The sequence below is a fragment of the Ictalurus furcatus genome, chromosome 9 (genome assembly GCF_023375685.1).
Source record: "Ictalurus furcatus strain D&B chromosome 9, Billie_1.0, whole genome shotgun sequence".
Classification (NCBI taxonomy): Eukaryota; Metazoa; Chordata; class Actinopteri; order Siluriformes; family Ictaluridae; genus Ictalurus; species Ictalurus furcatus.
The window spans coordinates 17935955-17959747 of NC_071263.1; the positions used below are offsets into that span (position 1 = coordinate 17935955).

The following is a 23793-nucleotide window of genomic DNA, read 5'->3' on the forward strand; positions in this document are numbered from 1 at the left end:
ACTGTGAAAAACAGAGAACACCATAAAGTGAAAAATAAGTTCATTAAGATATGCAGGTGTAAATGAACTTGGAAGAATAAGGACGATTTAATTACAGCCAGTATCCTGTTTGTTTTAGAAATAATTTGCTTTACTCTGGTTTAAAGTATGCTGAGGCAGGAGAAGACAATACACCTCTCATTCCCTATCCTCACTTCTTATCTCTGACTGCTTAGAAAGTGGGGAAAGAATAAACAAAGAAAACAAGCACAAGAGAAATCCAGGACAAACGTGCTTGTCAAATGAGACGTCCTTTTTATTCACTTTGTCAGTGTGATTACTTACAAAATAGGATACATTCATCACCTTCACACTCAAATTAATGTTTTAATCTTTAGAAAAGTGTACTATGACTGATTTTTTTAGTCAGGTATGTTTCTTTGACTTATCCATTTAATTGGACCAGCTGTTAATTTGTGCCATGTTCCGCATGGTTACAGTATGTGTGGACTTTCATGATTTCCTGCATGAGCTTTCTTTAGGTTCTCTGGTTTCCTCCCACTGTTAATGCTAGTATAGGTAAATTGGCTATTTTAAATTGCTCCTAGATGTTCATAGGTGTGTTCATGTGTTTGTGCATGGTGCCCAGCAATGGACTGATGTCCCAACCAGGCTGTAGGACAGAATTAAAACATTAATTGGCCAACCTGGTCTAATGTTTTACTTGCTACGAACCGTCTAGTTTCTTTTCAAATACCGGGTCAGGTGATGATTAAAAACTAACGGAATAGGCCTGTACAGTTTTCCTGTGTGGGAATATGAGAATTGTCCTCCATAACATTGTTTACAGAAAATGTTTGTGAAATGGATATTTGTGCAGTGAAAATTCAATTTCCTAGAAAGAAAAAAAAAGTGAAAACTTGAGTGTATTCAAGTAATCAAAAGGTGTAGTGATTACAGCTTCCTTCACTTTACTGTGCATGACCACATGGTCTGTGTTTATATCAATGGTCCATGTGTACATTTACATACACACACCATAGCTATGAATTTAAAGCCATTCTTTGAAAAGTACACAAAGTGTTTAGATAAATTACTCTACCCCTAAATTTAGACAATGGAAATCATCAGACTCGCAAACACACTTCCAAATACACTAGACACAGCCCCAGGGAAGATGTACTTTTAAACAAAAGTAGGCTGAAAAGTATAATGCTCACTAGATTATATTAGTAAATCATATTATTAAATCCTAAATCCAGTTTGGGCCAAATAAAACAAAAAGGCACAAGAATATTTCAAAATTTTATTAGAAATGAGAAGAGCTCTGCTTATTTTACATAAAGATACATTGGCTTTGCTCAGGAACCTAATGCCTTCATTCCTTCATCCAGGAATCTGTAAATTAATTTTGCTTACAGGGAAGAAGGTTATTTTCCACACATCATTGCCTTCAGCGTATTCAACATCCTAGTGGGTTCATTTCTCTATAGGGCTGAGATTAGGCTCCTGTTGATGACCAGTGATTGATTATATACAGTAAAGTGTGCTAATTCCTCTACCAACTTGACATAGAAAAAAAAAGTTTAATATACAAAGATGTATTGTTTAAAAAATAATATAAATCATTTACAGTTTGTGTAAAATGTATTTCTCAAATACATGGTTCTGGAAGATCTATATACAAAAGAAATCATCATAGTAAGAAACCCCTGGGCTAAACATACACATCCATTATGCAACTTTTATTCAATTGGTTGAGAACTCGGTGTTGGAACGTTACGAACAAATTGCTTTAAACGCAAGTACCAGCAAATCTGAACTTGGGCAGGGATGGTCACCAAGTAATGGTGGTCCATAAAGTTTTCACAAAAATCTCGTGATTATCAGGCCCAAATGGGAAAAGGGGAGAACAGCAGTGGGAACAATTTACTGCACAGTAGTTACCCAATTGTAAATTCACAGTCTAACTCGTCCATCACACTTTCATTAATCTACTTTTTCACCATTAACCAAATGAACGTGGGAAAGTTTTCATTTTGGAAAGAATACAAAAACGCTGTTCATTGTCTGAATAAATATACTTAACAAGTTGCAAGATAATACCTTTATTTTACACAAAAATTCAGACCTAGAAATATTTAATTAAATAATTTCATGGCTGTAATATATACCTTTTGAAATTTCATACTAAAATAAAACTCTGCAATTACATATAAAAAGACAAAATACACTCGCAAAGGAAATTAGTCCACTGAAAACATTTTTTTTGTCCTGTGTTCCACTGTAAACATTTTCTTTCATGTTTTTTTTTGTTTTTTTTTTAAAAGACAAAAATAGAGTTTTGCATATTCATCTGTGCTCGCACTCACACTACAAAGAGTGGAAGACACCAGCTGCAGTTTTCAGTAAACTACATTCCCTTTTGCAATTGACTTTGTCCCACTTTTCCAAAATAGGGCACTCTGCTGTAACGTATGTACTTTGGCAGTTCTGATGGAGCAAGCGCACAAAATTGACCTTTTCGTTTTCCTAACCATATCCAGCTGGTTAAGCGACCATACGTATACAGGGAACTTAATCTTGGATTTTACAAATGTTGTGATGAAAGCTTTCTGAACAATTACTGCATCCAAACCAGCCTGTGCAACTGACACAGCAAGAGGAGGCTTCTGTTTTGGGCCAGGTTGAAGGAAGAGAGAGAAAAGTGCCGTTGTACTGTCTGTGGATGGATTTGTAAGATCTTTTTTTCTTTTCTTTTTTTTTAAACACACATTCAACCCTCACACTGAATCCATTTCCTGATGTGGAAAGTGGCAGCGAGACTGAGCGAGAGGCAAGATCAGTTTACAAAAGTGCAGGAGGTGGGAGTGGCCACAGGGATCGGGGGACGGGAGAGGGTAGAGGAGGCAGGGCAGTTGAGTGCTATGGCTGCTTGCTCTGGCTCATCAGTATGCACGTCCCCATGGAGGCAGCAGAGATGCTGAGAAGGCAGAGGTCAGCAGGGTGGAGGGATAAACAGGCATGGTATCCTATCACCTGCACTCCACAGCTACAGTGTTCTGAGTGGGCGAAGCTGAGGAAGGACTCATGCCCGTGTCTGATGAGCCAGAAGATGTAGATGCTGTGGTGTGGGACACTGCCAAGCACACAGGATACTTCAGTTAATTACACACACACACACACACACACACACACACACACACACACACACACAGGATTGGGTATCTTTAAGGTGTTAACGGTATTACTACTCTTACTGATACTGCTTATCAATCCAGTACTTTAACGGTATTCTTATCGGTACTTTGTGTTTTTTTTTTAATGAAAAAATAAATAAATTGAGAACAGAATTAACATTTCTTTTTTTTAATAAAATAAGTTTATTATTATACATCTCTTTGTAAATGCACCAGTGTGAAGGCACTTTTTAGTGTTTAAGAATTATATACTGCAGAAAAAAAAAACTCTAAAGATTAATATGTCGGCTATTTGTAAAGTAACTGAAAGTGATGTGCATTTAATAGCCTAAATGCTTACATAGTGATTTATTTCTTTATTTGGGATTTTAAAAACAAGTAGGAAATATGTTGAATGCATAATTTCCTTTCACCCGAATGAAATAAACATTAAGGTATGCAAACCAATTAGGGCGATTTTATATTTATTTTAAACGGCATGAACAACGTTGATTCAACATGACTTTAATGAGCAAAAAGCTGTTGGCTCAATGTCGGAGATGGAAGTTGTGTCGATGCCGCGAGAGTCAATGTTGTGTTATTTGGGAAGGCTGCTAGCATACATACCCAACGTAAATGGGCAACCAGAGACGCGTTAGCTAGGCAGTGGGGAAACTGCATTTCTCTGTCTGCACATAATGCACTACTGAAAGATGCTTTGATGGCCTGCTTGGGTTTCCGCCCTTACAAGCAAAAATCTTGTTGCACTTGTGGCAATGAGTGTTGTCTGCCTCAACTCTAGTGAAGCGTATCCACACTTTTGAACGTTTGGTTCTCTCTGCCATCGTCACTCTGTGTATTAAGCGGGAGCTTTCGTGTTGTATGTGCGTGCTTGCTGTTGCGTGTGACAGACGGCCTTCGCGCATGAGAGATCGCACTTCTGGATTGTGAATAACGAAAATGCAGACGAAGGTCTTAATCCTATCGCAAATTACAAATGGTTGGTGAGATAAAATGTGTAAAAACATTTATTTAGCAATAATAAAAAGGAAATACATTTTCTTAAATTTCTCCAGTACCGAAAGCAGAACTGATCGTGTCCGAGCTTATCGATTTCAGAATTTAGCCAGTTTAACACCGGGTTTCGGTACACATCCCTACACCAGTGAACAGTGAATCTGCTCGGCCAACTTTCACTTTTCTTTCATTTAGAAGACTACAAAACCATACCTTCTCTCTCCTTCTTTTTTAATCTCTTCCGCCTCCTGTCGATGGAGGCCACCTCAGATTTCAGGGACATGTAGTATTTTCGGATTTCCTGAAGTTTCTCTTGTAGGAAAGAAATTCTCTCAGTGCTTGACATGTTGTCTAGCTCATCTGCAAAATCAGTAAAGTGACCAGTGAGGAGCGAGTACATTTTCTTTACCTGCAACTGGTTTTAGACAACACGCAACTGCATGGAAACCTAAAATACAACAATTTACACAGGAGGAACCTGCGTGGATTAACGGGACTTACTCAGCTGGAAAGTCCATTTGTAGGTGCGCGGAGAGGGGAAGGACTGCTTGTCTTTGTGCTTGTCTTTCTCCATATCTTTGCTGCTGGGAGACGCGTGGCCAGGAGAGCGAGAGAGCTTATGGGCCTTGGCCAGGCTGGAGTGTTTTACTGGAGTCAGTTTATTAGAGGTGTCCATGGCAGACAGGTCTTCACTGTCACTGCTGTGACCTGAAGAGAAAAACCATAATCATCATCATCATCATCATCATCATCATCATCAAGTACTGACCAAAACCTAAAAACAGACATAAATCAGCTATTTGCCATGACAGAGCGATTAGACAGAAAGCGTTGATTTCCAACAACAATTGAGACCTTTATACATCTACAGGAAACATATTAGGCAACGAAATACTGACTAACGAAGATTTCACAAACTTAAACATACTGGAATATGACTACTTCAAAAAGACTAGGCAATATGAGGATCTAATACTGATATTGTGATCAATGAGACATTGCAAATACTGTGATATCTTGTTATAACAACTTTTTAAACGTTTATTTAATAATTATGGTAACATTGTGTTGAATCTTCAAAATTGTAAATTAAATTTATTTTTGAAGACCTTAAACAAGCTTCATCCAAATCAGTTTTTTTTCCCCCCCCGATGCATCACCACTGTTTTGTCAGAGAAATTTCTTCGAGTGTTGTGAAATCAGTTCTCACATAGCGTCCACCATTTACTTTGCAACATGCTAAAGTTCTTATTTATCTCACCATTCACTGGTGAACCAAACTGCATTTCTACGCTTGCACTGATGTCTGCTATCAAGAGGATTCTTCCTTTGGATCCACATATACACATTCCATTTGAACAGAGTGCTTACCTGCTCCATTCTTCTCTGCAGCAGAAACAGTTCCTAGTCGTTTCTGGTTACGCTTCTGCTTCTTAGCAGATGAGCCACTGTTACAGTCGTGCAATCTTTTCTGACCTAAAGGAGCACATACCATAATATTTAAAAGATTAACAGGACAAAAGACCTGGTCATGTTGTGGATTTACATCTCATAGGCATATGGAAAATGTATGGGCAGCTCACACCAACCTTTGTCCTTGGCATCCCTCTCCTGCAAGGAAATGCTGGAGTTGCTGGAACTCGCACTGGCATCAAAGTTCTCACCGAGCCCCTCGTGCGACTCAGCCATGCTATCTGCCTCAAAGGTGGCATCGCTCTCACTTTTGGTGCTGTGAGACTCATCTGGGCTGGGGGCAGAGGATGGAGAACACAGCTGAGGAGGCGCTGCTGCCGTCAGGCTGGGAGTGAGATGAAAGGAAGGCTGCTGGGGCGGCACCTGAGCTAAGGCTGAGCTGGGAGTATGAGTCTTTTCCTCCCTCAGCACCAGTAGCTCCTCTCCTGATGGCTTCTCCTTCTCTTCAGGGTCATCCAGATCTACCTCGTGACACACCAGCGCCTCTGGGCCTATCTGAGGCATCATCTCTTCGTCAGTGATTGTTATAGGGTCCTCCTTCATTGTGCACAAGCTTGAAAGAGGTTCTACTCTTATCTGGACTTCTTTGGTAAGAGCAGGCATTTCTGTTCTGCCCTCAGGTTCTTCAGGAGAAGCTACTATAGCTGGAACTGGTGGTGCTAGGGGTTCTTCCGTTTTCTGAACAGCTTCCGTTGGTCTTTCAGTGTCTGATTTTTTCTCTGGTGACAGAGTTTTGTGTTCCTCTTTGTGCTCGAGGCGAATCTTCTTGTCTGGAGTCCAATGCTCTGTGGCCTTGCGCTTGGTTATGCAGCTCCTCTCTGGAGGACCAATGTCTTCAGTGGCTGAATCTGTGTCGGAGCCAGCTGTTTGAGGCACTTGCTCTGTAGGGCTGATGTGCTCACTATCCTGAGACTTCTTAGGCTGGCGAGGAAGAGTGCCAGAACCCTCAGGCTCAGCATGGTTTGTCGTAGCAGGCAGCTGTATCAGAGTCTCAGACCCAGGTTCTCTCTGGCGAGCCTTTTTTGCTCTCGATTTAGGAGATTTGTCACCAGAGTCTGGGGACACTGCCACTTCTTCCTCAGGTTTCTCCACCTCATTTCCCTCAAGCAGCTGTGGTTTCTCCTGAGGGATGGTGGGACACACTGGCTCAACCTCAGCAGCCACCACCCTTCCTGCCTGCTCCTGCCTTTCCTCTTCCTTCTCCTCCTCTTCCTCCTGCTTTCGTGCTGTAGCAGGATCAGTTGTTTCTGCCCATTCAGGCTTCTTCTCGGGAGTGTCCTCACCGTCACTCTCTTCCGACGAGTTTCCTGAATCTGCAAAGAGAGCGAGAAAATGACATAATTGCTGTTCATTCCAATAGCTTGAGATCTTCACCAAGCTCAAATGCTCTTCAGACATACCATTAGATGCCCTGTCAGAATCATACATCCCAGAGGTTTTCCTAGTGTGCCGACGAGGAGTTCCTGTCAGAAAACATTTATATCATTGAGCACAGACACAGCAAAGACACTGAATGCTTGTACAACCTATCCGACTACAACAGTACACAATCTTTACCCTCTCCATTGGGTAGAGTGGAAAGATCTGAGAGACGAGAGGTTTTGGTGCCAGATCTGCCCTCACTGTTAGGAGTTTTAGATACACTGCGGGAGGTGCTGGGAGGGGTGGACTTCAGTGGAGGACGGCCACGTTTTGCCACCGGTTTGGGCTGTTTGTCCTCCTCCTTCTCACCATCATCTTTATTCTGTTGGAAATGGCAGAGCTGTTCAATTGTATTCCAGTGAATGGTATTCTGTAGAACTCCAACACCTTCATTTTGGTCTCCTACCTTCACTTTCTTCTTCTGTCTTCTCTTTGTTCCTCCTTTATCAACAGGCCATATTATCCTATCTGCTTTAACCCATTCATCATATCTGTCACATAAATAAAGAAATTCAAATAAAAAAATTGCACATTGGGGGGAAAAAAAAAAAAAAAAATCACAGAATCAGTCAAAAATTCAAAACCAAAAAGACAAGGGGGGTGAAAAAGAAAGAAATAAAACTTTTTGTTATGGTGTTTCTGACCAAAAATATTCAGGATATGGACCAGAGGACAGTCAGACAGCCAAGAGAAGTGCTGCTTCATATGAAATCAGTCAAGTAAGCGAAACCTTTCTCCTGTATCATCATGTTTGTCCCCATATCCTGTTTGCAGTGTATTGATCCATTAAAAGCCAGTTCTGCCTTCATAAATGACTTACCTCACATTCCACCCATAGTAATGGACCAGATAGAGGACTTCTCCATCATCAGTCTCCGTGTTCTTGATATTAGCTTCATAAATTTTCTGTGTCTTTCCCTTGCCATATTTGACCTTGACTTTTGTCCCAGTAACAGAGTGCTCAGACTCTTCATCGCCATCTTCATGCTCCCTCTCATCTCTAAAAAAAAATAAATAAGTCACAGACAGGACTTCTTAGCCAATCAGCAGATGAGAAAACTGAACAAAGGGAACACTGAAATATGTACACTACAGGTCAAAGGTTTGGAGACACTTGACTGCAATGTTTCTCATGTTCTTACGAACATGTTTGTTAAACGGACTACTTTATACAACAGGAAGACAGCCCAGGTACTGTTTTGTTTAGAATGCATCATATATGAGTAACACGTACACTACTGGTCAAAAGTTTGGAGACACCCGCTTGAAATGTTTCTCATGAGCATAAAAACCTTAAATGTTTGAAATCAGTGTTGTAAGACAAAAATATAATTGTGCCAACTTATTCATTTCTCTCATCAGAAAGCTAACATTTTATTTACAAAAAAAATTTTTTTAAATGGATGACTTGGAGCGAAATATTCCAAAAAGCAGCCAATAAATGTCCAGCGTAGGTGGGAACTTTAGTACTGTTTAAAAAGCATTTCAGTGAGATTCCTCAAGAAACTGGTTGAGAAAATGCCAAGAATACATTCCTGGAAATTCTAGGCAAAAATGGTCTACTCTGAAAAAGCTAAAATACTAAATTATTTTTTATTTCTTTTGGATTTTTTTTTTTTTAAATCACAACATAATACACATAGTTCCCTTTGTGTTATTCCACCATTTTGATGACTATTATAAAATGTGGAAAAAATAAAAATAATGAATGAGTGTTCCTAAACTTTTGACCAGTAGTGTACTTCAGCATGGGGGGAAGAAAACAAAACAATTAATGACGCAAGGAGAAGCTCTAAGCAAAGTACAGTTAAATGCTTTCTATCACTCGTGTACAAGTGGAACATTTTTCACATTCTAGTATATTTATAAAAAAACAGTAGTGAAACAACCGGAAGATTCATAATGGAAAATCAGCATATTTAGCGAGGCATTGCAATTGAAACCACAGAAGCCAATCAGACAGCCAAGAGAAGTATGACATCACATGACATCAGTCAAGTAAGCGAAACCATTCTCTGGTATCATCATGTTAACTCTGGGGGGCTCAAATAGCTACAATGAGAACTAAATTGCTGTACATACCTAAAAACAAGGATCCTTTCAAATCAAGAATTAAAGCTGAATTAGGTGGTTATACGTAGCAAAAATTCCTGCTTCCTGTGCAGCAACACTTTGGTCATTAGAAGTTAATTAATAACACACCTTTCTCGGAGTCTGGATTTTTCACAGTCATCATCATCATCATCATCATCTTCCTCCTGATCCTCTTCATCGGAGTCTTTGTCAGACTCTTCTAGGCGCCGACTGCGTCGCTTTCCCAAATTATCTCCCTCTGTTTTTTCCTTCTGTTCCTCTCCACTGCCTTCTCCTCCTTGCACTTCTTCACACTTCTCCTCCTTCACCTTTTCCTGTTTGACAGGCTCCTTCCCTTCCATTTTCAACGGAGTTACTGTACAGCGCCGTCGGCCCTACAACACAGAAGCACATCATCACACGATTAATCCATCAATGGATTTTTAAAAATATTCATGTCATTACAGTGAGATTTCCCTATAGGTGCATGTGAGATAACAGCTATATAAGCATTATGGACTAAATGCCTACTTAATGCCATTTCTACACAGAAGCCTGAATAGAAGCAATATGATTGACATTTACACAAGGCAGAAACATTCTCATCAACATTTTGATGTCAGAGAACAGAAACAGCATTATTTCCATGCAGTATCATTTTCTTAGTTAAGTCAAACACACACCGTATTTCTAAACTGCAGAGGATTGTTATCAGGCGGTTCTAAAGCTTTAGGCTTTGTGCGAGATTATTTACAAAAATGTAAAAACTGGGGAAGTTCAGATAGCCAAGAGAAATGTGACATCACATGTCATCAGGTCATGAAAGCAAAACCATTCGCTTGTATCATCATGTGCAGCTACCCCTTAAACTGTACACTTCAAAACGAATCACAATCTGTGGGAATGTGCAAGCAAATCTCACTACAAGAACCAATAATCTCACAAACATTCTCAGCTACTCCAGTATAATGTGTTACTTAAAAACAACAGGAGCCAACAGAACACTTACCCTAGGGGAGCAGATGTCTTTGTGGCTTTTCTCACCCTCACCATCTGACTCCTCGTCATCAGGTTTGTCTTTGCTTGCTTCGGGCTCAGCTTTAGCCTGCTGGGTCTCATCTCCCTTTTCTTCGCTCTGGACCTCCTTTTCCTGTTCAACACTCTTCACATCTGGCTGAACGACTGGCCTAGGCTCGTTATGGTGCACGGTCCTGAACTGGATCTGAGCTGATCTGCAGTACTCTTCAAATCCATACAGGTACCTTGAAGATGATTAATATTGTTACTTTGTGTTCATTCATACTGGGCACCTTCTACAAGATTAGAAACATGCCAAAAGAAAGTAATTCTTGAAAAAGAGTGTTTCAGGCTAAAGATCATGACGCTTTCAGAAGTAAAACCTTCAGCTAACTTCACTAATGCAAGTGTGCACACATCTGGATTAAAAATTAAGCCGCAAGCTAACGGTACTATTGCAGAGGTAAATCTTTCATTTATGCCAGATGCTAAGGCCTTTTAGGTTAGAGAGGTAGAAAACTAGGCAGCCAGAACAACCGATTTTATCTGTCTTAATACATTATTTTTAATCCCACATTACATTACAAATGGCAACAAGTTACTAGCTAGATAACTATTTTGATTAAGATCCAACTTTGCATGGACACTTCAGGTTTTAGTAGACTGCACAGCAGATGAAACACAAACAGAAGCACTTGTCAGATACATACATTACATATTCTTCAAACTTCATTAGTGTGCTTACTTTTTATAAGCTGTCTTCACATTATATGAAGCTGCTGAATTCAGGACAGGGATGCCCAAATCCATATAGACCTGTTTCCATACAGATCCGCTTTCAATCTGTAACAAAGATATTGTAAATTTTTGTTTAAGGCAGAGTTTTGTGTATCTGCAAATAATTTAATATTTTAGCATCTTTAAAGTAGACACCCTTTTTGCCTAGAATTTCCAGGAATGTATTCTTGGCATTTTCTCAATCAGTTTCTTGAGGAATCTCCCTGAGATGATTTTTAAACTGTATTAAAGGAGCTGGACACTTATTGGCTGCTTTTCAGAATATTTCCCACTAAGTCATCCACTTAAAAAAAATTTTTTTGTAAATAAAAGGTTAGTTTTCTAATGAAAGAAATGAATATGTTGGCACAATTATATTTTTTGTCTACAACAACGATTTCAAACGTTTAATCAAAAGGTTTTTAAGATAATGAGAAACTTCTCAGTCAAGTGTCTCCAAACTTTTGACCGGTAGCGTACACGTGTCTAAATCAGCCAACGTGGTTCTATTTCAATAGACATTTTCATTTTGCAAATACAAGCATAAAGATAAGTGAAGGTATTAAAGATGCTCACATGGTCACAGCCACCATGCTGATAAACCAGCCTGAAGAGCTTGAAGAGGTTCAGGTCCTTGTAACCCAGCACAGGAGGTTTGTTAATTGGTGTGCCTGGGGAGAGAGGGGGAGAGAGAGGGAGAAACATTCAGCAACGCAATGCACAGAGGATACACACTGCAAAATTAGTCATACTGTGCCTCTCAGACACAAACGAACACAGAATGAGCTACAAAATTCAGCCCTGCAGTAAAAAAAAATCTGTTCAAACACTGTGGGCTAAACTGTAACTAAAGTCCAAATATAGGGTACAAACAAACAAAAACAAAACAAAAAAAAAAAAAGGGGGTTGGCTGCTTCATACCTCTGTCTTCCATGAACTTATAAAGCTGCTGTAGGAAGTAGTCCCTCTCTTCTGGGTCTGGCTCATCATCAGGCTAGAAAGAAAGAGAGTCAGAAAGCACAGATATTTACATTTACAGCATTTAGTAGACGCCCAGATCCAGAGTGACTTAAGTGCTTTGCAGTCTCCAACAAAAACCATCCTCATGCTTGTTCATTAGATCAGGGGCTAAGAATACCATCAAGCTAAAACCCTGTTTTGTGGGTGGGTGGGTGAGGAAACCGCAAACACAGACAAGCAGAGTGAAAAGTCAGAGAGAGAAAGAGAAAGAGAGAGAGAGAGAGAGAGAGAGAGAGAGAGAGAGAGAGAGAAAGCAGAGTGAAAGGATAGCGAGCAAACACACGTGAGACAAAGAGCACAGATTGAAAGCGCAGACAAAACAAACAAGACGGACAGAGAAAAAATGAAAGCAGAAAAAAACAGCAAATGAAAACACAGTGAGAGAAAGACAGACAGACAGAGAATGAATGAGCATGACAAAATCAAAGTGCTGAATATTTACCTTAGTAAACTGTAGTGGAGCAGAATAAAGTGAATACAATTTACTGAATCAAGTGTTGTGTGGATTCTACTAATTTTGAAAGAACGCACTATAATTTCCGAGCCTCGTTCAGGTACATCACAGATGCAAGAATAGCAAAAACACCAAGACTCATAACATCAGGAATAAATATTATTATTTCAGAAATAATCGATTGTAACACATGTACAGCATATAATGAAACTCCTTTTTAAGCACCGTGGTCACACATGCCATCATCTAACAGTGTAAATCAATGTTAAAGGTTCAATCAGAGAGCCAGCAGAAATGTTACATCACATAACATCAATAAAGTCATTGAAACCATTCTCTGCCATCATACTTGACCCATTCACACCAGTCATGTGTGAGGATGCTCAATCAACTCAATTTAAGTCATGTATTTTCCAATGTAATCTCTATCTACCACATCTGTACCGCATGAGCAATTACCATAGAAGGTCACCGTTTCGCTGAACTGAAAAACTACAAAACAGAGAACCCATGTACTTTAAATTCACTTGTGATGGAGGTCTGAGTGCATATTTAAGGGCAGGCAGTAAATCTTTATACAAACATTTTTGCAGAACACACAAAAAAAATCCTTAAAGTATCCTTTATCATCATAGATGGGACAACTTTTTCAGAGGGAACAATTTGTGGTTCTGATGCATGGTTTTGATTACACATGGACACCACAAAAGCTTTAGCAAAGCATAAATACCACAAACTGCTTTTTACTGTATTGCTCTAATGTTGAAAAGTTTGATAAAACTACTTAAGAACAGCTTTGGTAAGATTCTCTGAGGTCTGAATCATCCTTGGAGCTTCGTTGTTAGAATGCAACAGTTATGAAGTCAGATTATATAATCAGGCATTTTAAACATTTACTGATGATGTCCATAGACATCTGAACTGTGTCAAGTGAATACCTTTTCTGTTCAGTGGTAAAAGCATGTCCAGATGTAACAGATAAGACTTAACACACGTTTATATTGGAAAGTGCTACAACAGAAGCAGATCAGCCATTTATCCGACTACAGAACAAGCAATCAGTTGATCTCAAAAGAGCTTATGGTACCAAAACAAAGCTCCAATAATCTGTACTAAAGGCGTGATCACTCAATAAACAGAATTAAAATAGTTTATGACAGGAATCCAAAGCATCTTTAGGAGAAACAGAAGAATAACCCAGACACAAGTACTCCACTGCACAGGAGTACATCAGCAACTCAAACCATTCACAGGAAATGAAACTGAAAGTGGCCACCAAGATAGTTCTCAATAGCTATACATGCCAAACCTAGCTTATTGATCCAGTTCATGATCATCTACTGCTTTAAGAGCTGCACAAGCAGAGACTCCTGACACAGTGTGGAAAGAGGAGCCCTTGTGATGAGCTTCAGACCAGCCCACAACCAGAGCTGGCACACCTCCACTGGCCCTTTGCCAATCCCCATAGCTTTCTTAACCATAGGAAGTAAGGGTTGCCATGGGAGCAGTGTCGGAAACAGAGCGAATGGCTATTTGTCCAGGCACCGGGAGCAGGAAGAATGAAGCATTGTTGATCTGAGCTTGAGGGATTTCCCCACATGCTGAGGCCATTCACTTATTTCACTCAAGGTGGTGCAGATCGCACCACGTCAGAGCAAAGGAATGTCTTAAATAAATAAATAAATAAATAAATAAATAAATAAATAAATCACACACAACCAACCAGTACCACAGTATTTACTGATGCATGATCAAGTCCCAGCCCGGGGCAAAGTTTCCCCAATGCAGAGATGTTATGTCATTCAACCTCTCAGTAATCATTAGCCAAAATGCAACACTCCCACTAAGTTTCAGGGGTGGACAAATCACTAACCGGGGCTGCCAGGACAGATTTAACGTCCAGGCTATTAGTTCCTTCATAGATGACTGGCAGACACATAGTTTCAAGAACTAGAAAAAGAAAATAAACCCTACTTCCCACTGACTTTTGCAAAATAAATGTTTTGATTTGGACCATCTTATAAGAATCAGGGACATGCAGGTATGTGGAAACACTGATGAAACCAACTAAAATAAAGTCTATCGCTTCTCTGTCATATAATTATCTTGCTAACACAGCAAGCAGACAACATGCGGTTAATCTAATTGAGAGAAAAACACTAAAACTAAAAACACTATCCAGGTAATACTGCAATCACAAGCAACAGTTTGTTGTAATGTAAGGAGAGAACACAGCTCATTGCTTTTTAATCGAGGTTACAATTAGCTACATTAAAACATCAAGCGATAATAAGAACTATAGATATATAGCCACCCCGTTCCTGGGAACAGATATATTCCTTCATTACCCTTGGTCTGTATTATTGCTCTTAGCTGGCTCGCCATACATTGCTACGTCAAGTTAGCCTTTTTTTTTTTTTTTTTTTTTTACCAAAACTTGGCATGTGCTCCACTGTACTGCGTTGTACCAAGTGACCTTGCCAATGAATTTACCATTTGCCCACCCACGAGTGTATGTTACAATCTTCAGCCACAAACTTACAACATAACCAATTAGATGCCAAGACACTGACAGAAAAATAATCAATTAAAAATAATTAAACCCTAAATACATTATCTTACAATCCTCCTTGATAATGAAAGATGAACAGTTTCTTACCTCTTCTGGCTCTGGTTCCTTCTCTTCTTCCTCACTTTCCTTGCCTTCACCCTCATCACTGCTGGAGGATTCTAGGATCTCATTCATATCCATCTTCCAGGCATCAGGGATCTGCTTGGATTGGAGGAAGAGCAGTGCTTCCTCAAATCCTGTAGAAAGACACAAGGTGCCAAGTGAGGCTTAGCTCATGGAACACTTTGAATACACAAACTTCAGCTCAGATGCACACACTTACCGTTTTTGTCAGAGTGCTCCGATTTGCACATGGTGTCCACACACATTTCTTGAATTTCACTGCGGACCACAGTGTGACTAGAAGAAGGGCAAATAAAACAAAGTCATAGCTGAAAACCCGCAGCATCAGAACTCTCCCCGCTTTCCAAACACGTGCAGGTGATGTGATGGTGCACTGTGTTTTGTGATTTAACTTACAATTTGGAATCAGCAAATGACCTCACTAAGCACTGGTCCTTTTTAACAGTTAAGTCATCATTGCAGCTCGGAGAGATCACCTTGGAGAGAACAAGCAGCAAGTCAAATAAAGCGTTATATTATGTAGGCACAAATTCTCAGCATGAATTAGATTAGATATCATTCTGATCTGAAATATTTTATGCCATGAATGTGCATGATGTTGACTGACTGGACACAAACTGTTTTAAAGTAAACCACCCCCCACCCTGTACTGTTTTGCATAACTTGGCAACCAAGGCGTGCACAGAGATGACCTGCTTACTTGGAGGACATAAGTACTGACTCAGAACTTAGTATGCACCAATACCCAGAGCTCGAATATCAGCAGCGTAATAGAAATTTTTTTAAATGTGACTAGCATCCCTAGCAAATATAATCTATAACCCATAGCAAAGAACTAGTAAGGCTCTTATTTAAATATGATGTACACCTAAGCTTGCCATCAGGTGTTACTGATACAGCAGTGCACCTCAGGACAGGAGATTATCATGAAAACATACGAACATGTGATAAATTGAATAAAACCTAAATAAATGCATGGAGAAATATAACAAGTGCAGATTCTTCATGGCAATTGTACTGTATGATACAGTGAAGCAATTAACATCCTACTATGTCCTGTGGTATGTTTAAAAAAGCTGAACCAGCCCAGTCAATGTCAATTTTTGATTAAGGTCGCAAGAGGAAAAAAAATATCTAACTGACTTTGAACGATGGCTCATTATTGGGGCACTTATGCCAGGAGCTTCAGTGCATGTGCGGCACACTTGAAGAGAACAGAACAAGCCTGAAGCTTGACTCCTGCAGTAAGTATGTCCAGTAGCTTTGTTATGTTTTTGGGGGGCATTTTGCATGGTTTGGGTCCACTTGCTCCCTTAGAGGGTTAATGAAAATTAATCCAAAAGTTATTCTGACTGATTACCTTTAGAGTATGATGACATCTCTGTACTGACAAGAATGGTCGCTTACACAATGAAAATGATCCATTCACAGGGCAAAAGGGAACACATTTTGGACTGATGTGATAGAGCTCATCACCACCCCATCATTAAAGTGAGGGAATATCTTATTGGAGAATAGTTTTCAGAAAAGTCCAATTACAGAGCCTTATAGAGTCTATAGCAAGAACATGGAAGCTGTTCTGGCAGCTTGGACTGCCCCAAAACCTTACTATGTGGGCTTTTTATTTGTCACATGTCTGTATCATTAAAAGCTCTGCCTGCTGCAGTAACACCTGGTTGAGGCTTTAGAATCCTACTGCTGATCCTCAGTTTCGTTAGTGTCTGCTTTATTTCATGGCTCTAATAAGCAAGCTCTGAAAGTCTGCTAGAGCTCACCAGAGCATGGAACCAGCACTCTTGGTCTGGCCCAGTCTGGATGAGCGCCACCTTCCCCAAGAGATCATCACTGAGTCGCCGTCTATCATCTTCCTCCTCCTCGCTGGACGAAGACTCCTTCTCATCCTCCACACTACAAAATTCAAGAGGAAACTCATTGGAAATGCATTCCTTCATGAAGATATGAGCATTTAAAAAAAACAACAAAAAAAAAAACCCACACTACACTAAGCACACTAATCCCCCTCTGGTGTGAAAACAAAATGGAAAAGCAGAAACTGTCCAAGATGAATGAATGAATGAATTCTAGCCACGAAAAGTTGAAAATTAATACAAATATTAGGCACATTTCTGTGCACTTGTTTATAATAGTGACAGACAAGAACAAAACACAGGTCAGAAGTGATAAACTAGCTGCAGAGATTTTCTTTGGCGATTAGTTGGTGGTGCTAAACATGCTGTGAGAGTCTATCTGGACTGTTGGAGTATTAAAGTAAATTCGCCTTTTTAGGAAAAAAACAAAAACTCAAGCATACAAGCAAGAAAATCAGCATTTTAGAAGTACAAGTCTTGTCTCAATGTTATTACTGGCAAGTATATACTGTAAACTTTACACTTAGACAATTCCAGTTCCAACAAGTGCCACGTTTTCAAGACAAGGTCCAAAGTTGCTAGTCAAAACTGTACTACCTACTATACACCTCTGGTCAGTCTTTATACTCTATGTTGATATAGCACAGTACACCACTGCACCTTAAAACAATCCCAAAGGGTGATCAAAAACTTCAGGAGATTCCTCACATGTCGGAATATGATGCACAGAACTTTCTAAAGTAGTAGCTATTGAAGATAATGAGCTACAACACTGACAACAAGTGTTAGAAGACATTAAAATCTGAGTGACTTTGATTATTGATTATTAAAGCTTTTATCACCGTCAAGGAATCTCATTATCGATTAATTGGTCTGCGCGTAGCATGGGGTACGTTTACTCATTGCGTTTACTTCCGAAAACACGCGTCGGAGACTACAGACCAAAGTTTTGTTCCAAATGGTACTATACACTTACACTATGCACTCTACAGTCTAGTGTATGAACTTTAGAAAAGGTAGTATCATCTCAAATTTTATACGAGCAGTTATTTTCTAACCGGAAGTATAAACCGTTTCCCCAGACGATGGCACATGACATCAAACGCATGTAACGCGATGCCGCTAGCTTAAGCAGAATACCCAGAGTCAACGTTATCTTTTATGCTCAACACGACCCCAGTCACCATCAGACGGAGGTGTAATCGTTACTTGACAGTGGAAAAAAGTGTGTGACCTCCAAGTCCTCTAAGGCATGGGGGCATTTTATATTAAATGCCGTGAAAAAGACCATAACCTGCAAACTTTACAAAGTGGAGCTTGTGTAGCACAGAAGCACGACACTGATGCAAGAGCACAAACTTGTGTTTATATGCAAAATGCTCCACTGTGTGCAAGGGGTTGGGGAAACTGGTGCAAGTTGCTTAAAAGGTTCCATTTAAATCCAGTTTAGTGTCATTATATGCTGTATTTGCACTTGCAGTGGAAATTCTGTCGTTTATTATATAACGGGAGCAATCTGAACGCGATCCACTAGTAACGAGGTTGCGTCGCTCCTCACTCATAGTGTAGATGCAGTGATAAACTGTAGTGTGATTAAGATCTGTCACATTAAAACTCTATGATCAAAGTAAATGCAAATAAATATACCTAAAGGCAGTGAGTAACAGAAACCATAAGGTGCAGTGAAAGTGATATTTTATTAGTGTTTTTGTGCAACCATGAAAAATAATGCATATTTTATATATATATATATATATATATATATATATATATATATATATATATATATATATATATATATATATATATATATATAGAGAGAGAGAGAGAGAGAGAGTAAAGTTTTAGTCTGAACTTTATATCTGTAACACTCAGTTTGTGGATTTTATTTTAAATAAACAGGGGGAAATTGGTATTCAAAGTTTTCTTTAAAAAAATCAGATTAATCGAAAAATAATCAGCTGATTAATCGATTATGAAAATAATTGTTAGTTTCAGCTCTACCTAAGTTATCTAAGTTAAAGCAAAATGCAGCACATTTTTCCTCTCAGCACAACCGATGTAAAGAAGGCATCTACAAATGAAAAATACTGCCATTATACACAGCCTTGGGTGCATACAAGCGTGCACATTTTGTTCAGTTTTCCTATTAATGCCCCAGTCTAATCTCGAGTGGTGAGAGAAGCAATCAGAGAAACTGCTGTTAGTAACAGCATTAACATTAAATCAAGTAACGTTTCTGAGTTGGCAGAGGGGTGAACAGAGTGCAGAGGATTAGCACTGGGCAGAAACACCGCCTTCAGTCTGCTACTGCTATACTGGAGTTATACTGGTACACAATTTTTGACTTCACATGCCAGGCTGTTGGCAGACCTTGACCTTTTCCTTCGACTAGGGCTGACTTTATAAAAAAAAAAAAAAAAAAAACCCTACCCTATGGAGCGTGTTTCCTCACCATCACTGAACTGTGTGAATTACTAATATTACAGCAATGCTCAGAAAGGAGCTTCCTACTTATAGAACAATAATCTGCCCTGAGCACAACTGTGACATGTTGTATTGTCATTGTCCTTTTAAACAATTAATAGCGCTTCATCTGTCCTGTCAGCAAATGTTTGACAAGCTAAAGGTCAATGCCCGCTGAAAAGTAAGGAAGTATTAAGTTGTGCTGTTTATACAACTTACGTTTCTTTTTTTAATCCTATTTTCAATGTTCTTTTTTTATTATATATTTCATTTGCTGTTTACTCCATTACAGCTTGATGTCTATTTAAATTTTACTGCGCAGTACTTTGAGCTGCATTATTATGTATGAAGGGTGCTATATAAATAAAGTTACAGCAATTCTTTGAAGTGAAAGTGGGACACAAACTCCATAGCATGCCTTTTTTGACCAAATACAGACCCATTAGGTGTCTAAAACTAATAGTGTTAAAAAACTATAGCTACAATATGTTGTATTAGATTAAACATGATGACTCCAATTTAAACACTACAGCTTACAGCAAGGTTACCAGTCAGAGGAAGAAAAAAAAATTACTGAACACAGAAGTAATTTGCAAAGATGAATATAAATAAATAAACAAAAAGAAATACTCACACTGCTTGAGAAGACCGCCGTCCTCGATTAGTCTTCTTTCCAATGACAGGAGTGCCAAAGTGCTCCGGATTAGTCAGAGGCAGTTGGTCCAAAGTCTGTGGAGGGAAAAAAAGGGTCCTTTTACTCTCTTAAAAAGATACCGATACCAAAAACATCAAGTATGTGACTGTTTCATACCTCACTCTCTGCAAAATGCCTTTCACCCTTAAGACACAGTGATGTTCTTCTGAGTGTTTTCTCATCTCCATCATCAAACACTGCAAAAAAGGCACAAGTTGTTAGAAGGTAAAGATATTACGTACACAACAAGTGACAAAGATAAGCGTGTACTGGTGACAGTAGGAAGCTGTTGAGTTATGCCTGCACTTACCCACAGTGTACCAGCTAGCATCTGTAAGTTTACTGATGACGGCTTCACTAAACGCTCCTTCTGCACTCTTCACTTCCACTGTGGAGCCCACCTGATAGTATGAAGACACACATCACGCCACAATGCGTTACAATATCATCTGAAAATCAAGCAAAAAGCACCTAGTACAAGAGACAACACTCAAGACATCATTGTTACAACGCTGAGCGCAACTCTGTGTACCAACAAAAGCACTTCCTAAAACCATTTTCAGCTCCACCCACACATCACTGTTCAGCACTCTTAGTACCCTAGCAAGATAGGTAACCAAATTTAGCATGTGTATAACATATAGTGAAGGTAACGCTCACTTGCCAATAGAAATATTGTGACTTCATAGATTTGTTACTGCACCATGCAGCCTGGTGGAAAAGCACTGCAAGTTTCCATCAGTGAGCTTGCAGGCACAGAATATCTATTTCTATTTAGAGCTCATTTCTAACATCCTTTCATGCCATGCAATCGATGACTGAAGAAACTCCACTGCAAATAATCACTTACCCTCAAAGGTCCTTTGACCTGGTCATCTTGCACAACTTGTGAGGTACTGTCTCCCTTGAGTACCACCTAGAAACGAATCCATGGTGCACAAGGTGCAGCAGAGCAGGACGCACATAGATGGGAGGACAGGAAAAGAAAGGGATGAGAGAAACCAGGTTTAGTCAAGGTGAAGTAATCAGGCTGTGTAACACTTAAATGTTGCACTTCATGATCTGTCATAACAGTGCTTCCCACATAGGGTCCAGGATTTAAATCTCCTTACAATTCAGTACAGCTCAGGTTCAAGCTCATGACACAGTTAAAGCATGCTTCATTTTCTTCAACACTTCATGTCACAAGCAAGTGGCCTCAGACACGAGAACGTATTACGTTATATTATTATTATAAATATATATATTTTTAAGTAGACAAGCAAGTAAGACTAGCCAACATGAAACAGGATTAACAGTAAACTGGAGCATTTCTATACTCTGAGAGCTCATCTTAAAGTCCTAAGAGATACTATATCTTGGCGATCATACCTGAAACATGCATAATGTATAAGCAAAACAGGACAAGTCACTTTTCCACCCTAAGCCAACTATGCACTTGAAGACGGGCAGTGCAAAGTGCACCGAGTTCCCATCAATTAATCGAAGCATGACTGTTATCAGAACAAGTCTGCACATGAGTGTTGTAACCAGTAAAAACTGACAAAATGTTCAATGACGTTCAACAGTAAAGCCACCTGTGACTGGACAGCTAAGTAGGACTCCGTCATGACTCAGTCACTCACCCAACAGACAGAACGATTCTCATTTATTACGTAAAACACATCAACGATATTCCACCTACCAAGTATGTGGTATACATGATGGCCAGCAACCAGAGCAATTTCAGGTCATACTGTTTTGACGTGTTATTCAAACATATATATTTTTTAAAACTTGCCTTAACTTTCACCATGCGTTTAACATTCTTGATTTTTGCCTCACAGAAGGCACCTCTGTATTTAGCACTAACATCCGTTCCCACAGTCAGGTAGGCAGGCTCATCTGCTACCTACAGAGATAAAAAACAAACAAAAGCAGGAAATTAAGCAGGTTAAACCAAAACGTGTGTGCACGTAAACATTTCAAACTTTGAGTACAACTCTTAGGAAATATATTCATTTCTGTTTACTGTCAATTCACTCCAAACTATAACTCCCCAGGTCACTGCACTACTCATCACATATACCCCTTTTGTTAATAAAGCATAAAAACAAAGCTATGCAGAAGGCACATCACAGCAGCTCAGCCAGGTTAACCACCACCATCAAAATGCTCACATATAAATGAAATGACTTTCTAAAGAACAACACGTGTTGTTGATAAATAAGTTGCCAAGTAAAAGCAGGCTGCTGGTCTGGCTCGGGTCTGAGAGGCGTCGGCTGCACTGCTGTCTTCCACTGAAGCCTGGAGCTCACTTACCTTCATTGTGATGGCTATTTGGGGGAGTCCAGCTTGGTTTTTAGAGCTGGAACACAAAAAGATGCAAGAGTGGACAATGGAGGCGGGTTTACAAAAAAAATAATACGTCAAGGTTTTTGTTTTTTTTTAAGTCACTGAATAGCACGACAGAACAGAGACATGCTAGCAGGCTAACGGGCTAGCTACTACTCACGCATTCTTTTCAAGCTCGATGCCGCGGCCCCCCTCCTCCCTCTCTCTCCTATACACGGTACAAAAATGTTCAACGAGCTCTTAAGTGCTTTTTCAAAACTATTCCGTAAAACCACGAACCACGAATTCCAGTTTTAACCAGCTTTAAATGCTTCACAGATATAACATAGTATAGACGTGAGGAAGGGGGGGAACGGAGTAGTGCGTGTGTTCTTCCCGCTTTACTCCGAGTGAGTGAGAGAGAGAGAGAGAGTGTGTGTGTGTGTGAGTGTGAGAGAGAGAGAGAGAGAGTGTCACGTCGCCATCATAGCTCACCGCCGGAACCGTGTCAGGTTTTGGTTTACAATCTGCTACCGACTGTAATGAACACATTTTCCTTTAGGAAACTGTCATCGACATTATAACCGACACTGATGACCGAATAAACGATTTAAACATAATTTACAGAGGTCTGGCGAGAGATTCGTTGTTTCCCCCCCCCCCCCAGACCTAATTATAGAGAGTCTGCCAACTAACCTTGCTCCAGTGTTTATCGGTATTAGGGCGATTTAAACTGCCTGCTTTTGGGAACTTGGGCTCAGCAGAGCTGAAAAAAGCCACAGCTAGTTCCGGAAGATTGTCGAGTCTGTGGCGTCGATTCTTTTAGCATCCGCACATCAGTTCCCTGCTCTTCTCTTCACTACTCAACTGTAAGTTTCACCGAGACGAGAAAGTGCCCTCTAACGAGTCATTACGTCTGTTAAACACAATTCCACAAACGCCACTTAGCAAGCTAGCTGTGAAAACAAGCCAACTAGCAGCTCCGGCTAGCTACTCACAGCCATTCAATTTTCCGTCGTGTTAATCCCGCACTTGGAAAATACCTCCTAATACGTTAAACTTTACTTTTCTGACAAACAAAGTCAACAATTCCCGACTATCACAAAAGCCAAACTTGTTTGAATAGAATGTCTCGGTTAGAGATACTTACATACTCCAGTATGTCCGCGCACCACTCGGCTGGGTTGCAAAGCATAAACGAAATAACAAGCTGTTGAGCCAAGGTTGTGTTTCTCGGAATCCGATTGGCTGCTCTAATCGCGGTAGCCACATTCTTGGAATTATGATTGGATCCCTGATACGACAAATTCCATTGGACGGCCATTTCATTTAGACATGATTGGTCG

General features: G+C 39.8%; 1 protein-coding gene and 2 non-coding genes across 4 annotated transcripts; all 3 read right to left on the reverse strand.

The window, feature by feature from the left end:
• Positions 1 to 1271: 1271 nt before the first annotated feature.
• arid4a (AT rich interactive domain 4A (RBP1-like)) lies at positions 1272 to 23734 on the reverse strand. 2 transcript variants are annotated; one of them, XM_053632468.1, is made up of 25 exons: positions 23598 to 23734; positions 22436 to 22481; positions 21915 to 22025; positions 20985 to 21050; positions 20445 to 20535; positions 20252 to 20331; positions 20075 to 20169; positions 16882 to 17014; positions 15503 to 15582; positions 15306 to 15382; positions 15071 to 15219; positions 11859 to 11931; positions 11514 to 11608; positions 10906 to 11003; positions 10153 to 10405; positions 9273 to 9538; positions 7891 to 8070; positions 7477 to 7561; positions 7206 to 7392; positions 7049 to 7111; positions 5765 to 6961; positions 5547 to 5651; positions 4677 to 4883; positions 4389 to 4535; positions 1272 to 3118 (listed from the first exon to the last, which is right to left on the reverse strand). In XM_053632468.1, exons 1-25 carry the CDS (start codon positions 23717 to 23719, stop codon positions 3015 to 3017), a joined length of 4110 nt encoding a protein of 1369 aa, XP_053488443.1. In that variant the 5' UTR covers positions 23720 to 23734; the 3' UTR covers positions 1272 to 3014. The 2 variants fall into 2 exon arrangements, with proteins under 2 accessions (XP_053488443.1, XP_053488444.1); XM_053632469.1 differs by lacking the exon at positions 23598 to 23734 and adding an exon at positions 22629 to 23558.
• Positions 7743 to 7821, reverse strand: LOC128613247 (small nucleolar RNA SNORD53/SNORD92). The gene has a single exon (XR_008386857.1). It is a non-coding gene; the product is annotated as a small nucleolar RNA SNORD53/SNORD92 (small nucleolar RNA).
• Positions 9022 to 9103, reverse strand: LOC128613246 (small nucleolar RNA SNORD53/SNORD92). Its single transcript, XR_008386856.1, has one exon. It is a non-coding gene; the product is annotated as a small nucleolar RNA SNORD53/SNORD92 (small nucleolar RNA).
• Positions 23735 to 23793: the final 59 nt, after the last annotated feature.